The 6767-nt window shown below is 45.7% G+C and overlaps 1 protein-coding gene across 2 annotated transcripts; it reads left to right on the forward strand.

Moving 5' to 3' along the window:
• The first annotated feature begins 463 nt into the window (after nucleotides 1–463).
• On the forward strand, nucleotides 464–3783 carry zfp36l2 (zinc finger protein 36, C3H type-like 2). Of its 2 annotated transcripts, none has more exons than XM_005936868.3 (2): nucleotides 464–818; nucleotides 1018–3783. In XM_005936868.3, exons 1-2 carry the CDS (start codon nucleotides 729–731, stop codon nucleotides 2227–2229), a joined length of 1302 nt encoding a protein of 433 aa, XP_005936930.1. In that variant the 5' UTR covers nucleotides 464–728; the 3' UTR covers nucleotides 2230–3783. The 2 variants fall into 2 exon arrangements, with proteins under 2 accessions (XP_005936930.1, XP_005936931.1); XM_005936869.2 differs by having other exon boundaries at nucleotides 472–818; nucleotides 1021–3783.
• Nucleotides 3784–6767: the final 2984 nt, after the last annotated feature.

Consider the following 6767-nt stretch of genomic DNA (forward strand, 5'->3'; position numbering starts at 1 on the left):
TCCACAGGCAGAGAAGCAGGGAGAGGCTGAATTTCCTTCCATTACAAATACATGTGTCAGCTTCTAAGTGCACAAGAAAAGAAGACTGTCGGTTCAAATCCCAGGACTTCAGGAGCCTTAAAACCTCCCTCTATTTACGACAGCGAGCTTCGCTAATGCGCTGCAGGCTGGCACGCATTCATAGTAGAGTACCACATTCTTTCTCAACGAGCCCAAAAAGCAAAACCAGCTTCCACAAAATTGTGTGATTTAAAAAAAATTTAAATAAAAAAATAAAAAAAGTTTCGGGGGCGTGAGAGGGTGGTGGTTGTAGGGGGGGTTGGGCTGGAGTTGTATTTCATTTTCAAGGCGTGGTGTTAAAGAATAGACGGCCAACCGGTGAATGGAAGTTTTTTTTTTCCTCGGGGAGGAGGCGGCTCCTCGAAAAAAGTTTGCGCCGACTTGAGCTCGCCCCTCCCCGGCCACGCAACATTTATACGAAGGCTTAGAGCTCCCAGCAAAGCACTCTGGCTCAGCGCTTCTTAAGGGGAGGAAATAAAACCACCTACAACTCAACAACACAAACCTAACCCCCCTCTTTCCCTCCCTCCTGTTTCTTTCACGGACTTAAACCTGCACAGAAGCTTTTTAAGCAACTTTTCAAAAGTTTTATTTTTTTTTCCACAACCAAAAACCAGTCGTGGCACAAACTACTGCTCGTCGCATTCAAGGATCCTGCTCGGTCCTCCATGAAAGAGGCAGTGCGGCAGCAAGTTTGGGGAAAAGAGATGTCAGCGACCGTCTTGTCAGCTTTCTACGACATGGACATGCTTTATAAGGTAAAGTTTGACGCTTTGAGAGTCTTTTCTTGTTCTGAATGAGTTTTGTGCTTGAAGTGGCGTACTAACTTGTGCACAGTTTGCATGTGTTCGACTGCAACAAGTTGTAAATACTGCAGGCGCAGTCTTTATGCCATGTGCTCAAAACAGTAACGCAGTTAACTGTCCGAGACGCTAACTTGGTGTCATTTCTTCCCAGCAGCAAGATAAAAGCATGAACATGAACGCCCTCCACATCAACAGCATGCTGGACAAGAAGGCGGTGGGAGCTCCGGTTGGCGCTCCCGGCTCCGGCGGCGCCTTCACGCCGGGATTTTACCGCAGAAACTCGACCAGCAACGTGGAGGCGATGAACAACGGCAACAAGTTCTCCATGGGCACCTACGACAGCCTCAAGGAGAACACGCCGAGCAGCAACAGCAGCGCCACGGTCCTCATTAACAAGGAGAACAAGTTTCGCGACCGCGCTTACAGCGAGAACGGAGAGCGCGGCGTGCTGCAGCAGAAGCCCGGCTCACAGATCAACTCCACCCGCTACAAGACCGAGCTGTGTCGGCCCTTCGAGGAGAACGGCTCCTGCAAGTACGGCGAAAAATGTCAGTTCGCTCACGGCTACCACGAGCTGAGGAGCTTGTCCCGCCACCCTAAATACAAAACTGAGCCGTGCCGCACCTTCCACACCATCGGCTTCTGCCCGTACGGTCCCCGCTGTCACTTTATCCACAACGCCGACGAGCGCCGGCCCGCTCCGCCCGCCAACGCTAACGTGCAGACGGTGGAGCCCAGATCGGCTCGCGAGCTCTGCGGCTACGGCCAGAGAGAGGTCCTGCCGCCGCAGCAGCAGCTCGGCTACACCCAGAGGGACAGACCAAAGCTTCACCACAGTCTCAGCTTCTCCGGCTTCTCCACCCACCACGGACTGGAGTCTCCCTTGCTCGACAGCCCGACGTCCCGGACCCCTCCGCCTCCCACCTCAGCCTCCTCCTGCACCTCCGCCCACAGCTACTACAACGACGACGTTCTGTCTCCGAACTCCGTGCCGTGCATCAACAGTGCCTTCTCTTTCCCCGGACAGGACCTAAAAGCCTTACTGGCCCCGCTGACTGTGCACACCAGCAGCAGCTACGCCAACAACCACTCCGCCGGTGCCTACTACGGGAACGTGCAGAGCAGCGTGTGCCCGCCTTCCCCTCCGACCTACAACATGAGCCACTTGCAGGCGCTGCGCCGCCTCAACGAGTCGCCGGTGTTCGATCCTCCTCCTAGCCCGCCAGACTCGCTCTCTGACCGGGAGAGCTATGCGAGCGGGTCCCTCAGCTCTTCCGGGAGCCTCAGCGGCTCCGAGTCCCCGAGTCTGGACGCTGGAAGACGTTTGCCAATCTTCAGCAGGCTGTCGATTTCAGATGACTAATCACACTTTTCATTTTTCTTTATTTTTTTTTCATATGGATTATGATGGACGAGTCAGGGGAGGTGGGTTGTCAGTGAGTGAGAGACTGTCCTTCAAAGCAGAGGATCCCAGGATCCCACCCCACTGCCCTCATTTCAGCAGCATCCATCCCTGCTGAAGTGCCTTCGTGCAAGACTTTTAAAATCTCTACCAGCTCTAAAGGTGCTGACCCTGCTCCGACCTCGCTGGAGGGGGGCAAGAGGAGAGTCTCACCCGCAGAGATCAATAAAGCTTCAGTTTAAAGTGTCCTTGACCTGGCATTAGACTAGTATTTTTTTCTTTATATGTAATATAGCTGTAATAAAACTTAGATAGCAAACAGAAGGCATTCCATCAGTGCCTTGCCCAAGGGCTCATGGCAGCCCCCTTCTCCCTTATTGTTGCTCTATCAGGCAAGCCACACTTTTCCTGGGATTAGGTGTGTGTGTGCGCGTGCGTGTGTGTGTGTGTGTGTGTGTGTAACATGACTTGACAAGAAGAAGAGACTGTAAGCGGTTTCAGATTTCCTCCCATCCTGCCAAGAAAATGCCTTGACTTAAAGTAACATTATTATTTTTTTTTCATCCTCTTCTTCTTTCCTCTCTGAAAGCTTCAACTTCCATTCCAGATCTGTCTCTCACCCAGCGCCACCCAGTGGTTCGTTTGGTTAGTGTAGTTTGTTGCTTGGTTAAAAAGCACTCTTGAGTTGGGCTTGTTTGGGGAAATCACTGCTGATGGTTGAATATATATTTTTTTAGCTGTTTCTTTTTTTTTTTCTCTTCTTTTTTTGAGTGATTTACATAGCGGTGCATAACTGGCTATGGACTATTTAACTTATTTATTATCTTGTGAAAAAAAAGTATAGGCTACATTGGTAATTTGTGTCCATACTGTATTTATCAAGTATGATGAAGCAATAGATCTATATTCTTTTATGTTTAAATTATGATCGCCATTATTAATCTGCATAAAGTGGAGTGTATGTTCTTTTCACAGTAATATATATATTGTTTTTTCTCCTTTTTTTTGTAACTTCACTTGGTTATTTTTATTGTAAATGAGTAAAAAAAAAAAATCTTAATTTAAGAGAACGTATGTGATATTTATTTCATTAATTTTGTTTCCTTGTTTACGTTTATTAAAAAAAAAGTTTGCGTGATTGCTGTTTGCTCCTGAGGTTGTGTGTCAGAGCTGTAGAAGGCTTTCTTTTTTTATTTCTTTTTTGAGGATCCTTATTTAGATGTGTCTGTAGAATGTATAAACAATGGTTTGTCATAGACCGTCCAAACCTTCGTTCCTCTTTTCGTTGATCTAGATCAGACTTCAGTGACAAAGAATCCGAGTCAATAAATTAACCAAAAAGTATTTTTATTTTTTTTTCCTTTTTCATTTTCTGTTTGCACGAGGTCACACTGTGATTCCAGCCACGTGCTAAAGAATGTAGCAATCCCTTGTGCCCCAGTATTATTGTGTAGTGCCTATGGGGTTCATAATCTTGACATGCCTTAAAATTAACCAAATAAAGTATTTTTCCTACATTGCATCTTTTTATAAATCCAGATGGAACTGAATGTAGTGTTGGATTTTTGTTTTTTCTAGAGGTTGTTACCACTCCAGACACTCTGACAGGAAAAAAAGAAAGGAAAAAAAAAAACACAACTGTAAACTTTCTCAAATACCCCATTCCTCGTTTTTGTTTGGTTTTTTTTAAATATTGAAATCTAGTGTTGAGTTTGCTGGAGAGGGAAGTTGGATGGACACATTTGGATTGTACATAGTAGGTACAGGGGGATGCGCACTATGTACTTTTGACTACTTTATCAGAAGTAAAGCTTTTTGAATGTAACACACAGAAAAAAAAATGGAGAAAAAAAAAGACGGACAAAAAGACAACCGGGAGTTGTGTTCTTTTCTTTGGGGGGGGGGTCAGTTCACTACAAATTGAGTGTGAGACTGTTAACTTTGTACTGTAAATTTTTTTGTAGTTCTCCCAATAAAAAAACAAAAAAAAAAACATCTTTTGAAAAAGTTTCAGACTCTGACTTCTTGTAGATGTATGATGATGTCACACACGGTCAAAGTGCTGACCAGCTAGTTTTACCCCAGTGCTGCTGAGATGCCCCCCCCCTTCCTCCGGATGTGTATATGCTCTCTGCAACGGTTGTGAAAGTTCACTGCAAACATGGAAAAGGGGTACAGAACAAACTGGAGATGGTGTTGCGTAATGAATTTTCAAAATGAAAAACTTAAGAGGCACTGGGCCGTGGGAGGATACGATTTCAATCTTTATTATGTCGATATACATGATATAGACTCTCAACTCTCAGACTGCAGAAGAAGTGCCACACAAAGTTAAAGCACGATATCCTGCTCACTTCCAGCTCCTTGTTTTTAATCTGGGACTAGCTTTCTGGCTTCATACTGGCTTTGGGCCGAGGCTCTAATCGCCGACTATCTGCCAACGAGCTGTTTCCCCCAGTTCTTTAAGCCAGCTTTATCCTGATTGGCTGCCCCTCACATACAAAAGGTTTGACCAGCACTGTAAAAACTGAGCTGATTTACAGCGATTACAGAATAGGTCTCCTTTAAGACATCAAAAATAAAAGTACTGGTCTGATATTTAGTTCTGGGAGTGTAGTCCAGAGTCACAAGTTAAATCTTGGGGCTCGTAATTCTGATTAAAAAATACAGAGAGGAAGAAGACGAATCAACAAGTTTGTGTTGTTGTTGTTTTTTTCTTTGTTGAGCGGATCTTAATCGTAGTTTTTGTTTTTTAGAGCCTCGGGCAGTTATTTAAACAAAACCATGTGAGAAGTTTAGAGAGGAAATCTTTTTGTGGGGAATGAAAATGCTCAAGTGCGAGCGCAGCAGCGAGGATGACGAGTGAATCATTAACCCTTAGTGTTCTCTAGGATTTTACCCGAGTCATGGCTTGCTTCAATAAAAAAATAAATGTGCTTGTGTTGCACTTTCCAGAGACTTTTTATTCTTTTCCTCGTTTTCTGCCACACACACACACTAAGGCCCAATGTATGATCATTAAGAACTCTATTATAGCCCATTAATCAAACTATGGAGTTTGAAATGAGCACTATAGCTACCCTTTAACTGTATGAGTGACATCGGCGTGCTCTCAGGTCACAGATTATTGTATCAGCAGCAGCCATCGGCCCATAACTGATTAACTCTGCAGTTGTAAACGTGTTTCTTCTATCAGTGACCTGAGCTAGTAAACTTTTGCAATTCACCAGCTTCAGAAACTGATCCAGGCTCGCCGGCTTCTCATCAGAGTGCCACGTTCGCTCACGTCTAGACGGAGGCGAAAGCCCCGGCGTGCGCTGGCCTCCGCTGTCGTGGTGCGCGGGTTTCTAGGAGGCTTTCAAAGAAGAGCAGCTCTCTGTGGCGCTGCTCTTAGGCAGTAAGAAAATACAGGGCCCGGGAGTCATGCGGTGCCTGGAGTTCACGCCAAGATAAGGCAGGCTGATAAGGGCCTCTGCAAATATTTACTGTGTCCTCAGGATTTCATAATGAAGTGTTTATCAGAGCAGAGCCAAAGGGCTGCACAATGTGCTGCGGCCCTGCCAAGTAGGATCCGCGTACCTGTGACTCAGAGTGTGTTTGTGTGGCTGAGTTTCACTCAACAAACCTACATATAGAGATTGAGGGAATGTACTCCCGTTCATATATGTTATGTCTGAGTAAGATGAACTTTTCCTATGAAGAATGTGTATGTATGTAAGAGTGTGTGTGTGTGTAGGGGTCTGCCTAGCTAATGGGTTCTGGAGCTTGTACAATGAAAGGAAACACTCTCTAACTTGTGATTAGGGCAGGAAGAGTCCAGCTTCCTGGCCACCACCCATTTCCACCTCTTCTTCGTCCTGCTGTTTTTCCTCCTCCTTCAGCTTCCCTTCTCCCCTACACAGGCGGCTCGGTGGCTTCTAGAAGTTGCTATTTGTGTTCCGCGCTGCCGCTCTGGGAAGCCGTACGCTCGTCCTGGTATTGTTTTGGCATGCTAAGCCCAGACCTGGGGTCAAGCAGTAATGGCGTATAACTTTTTAGACTTTTGTCGTAGAATATATGGGTGCCAGATGGGTGGAAGCTTGCCAAACAGAAAGCAGAAAGCAGAGGCTCTGATCATTTTTTATGTCACAAAGCTCTAATTAGACTCTGATCAGACCTTAACCGTCCATGTGGCCAGATTTTCCCTGCAGGTTGATTTAGCTGTAAAAGTAGAAGATTAAAGGAAAAAATGTTTCCTTTATTTAACGAGCTATAATTGCTACTTATAACTAAAGTGAAAGTAAACATTTCTCACTCTAGCAGGGATCCTCTTCCCCTCCACCACCCTATCCTCCACCCAGCTCCGGGCCTCGGAGTCACACGGGTGTAAATCAACCCTCGAAAGTCCCCTTTTTGTACCGATTACCTGCGATTGTCAACTTTTTGTGACCCTACTCTGGTTTCACAATGAAACAATGTGTGCATGTGTCACAACAGGGTATGAAGCTCCACCCAGCTGA

The sequence above is a fragment of the Haplochromis burtoni genome, unplaced genomic scaffold (assembly GCF_018398535.1).
Source record: "Haplochromis burtoni strain Fernald_Lab_line unplaced genomic scaffold, NCSU_Asbu1 Contig_215, whole genome shotgun sequence".
NCBI classification, from domain to species: Eukaryota; Metazoa; Chordata; class Actinopteri; order Cichliformes; family Cichlidae; genus Haplochromis; species Haplochromis burtoni.

Coding starts and splice junctions, on each gene's coding strand:
- zfp36l2 (XM_005936868.3), top strand. CDS start 729: ATGAAAGAGGCAGTGCGGCAGCAAGTTTGGGGAAAAGAGATGTCAGCG. Junction 819..1,017: donor ACATGGACATGCTTTATAAG/GTAAAGTTTGAC, acceptor ATTTCTTCCCAG/CAGCAAGATAAAAGCATGAA.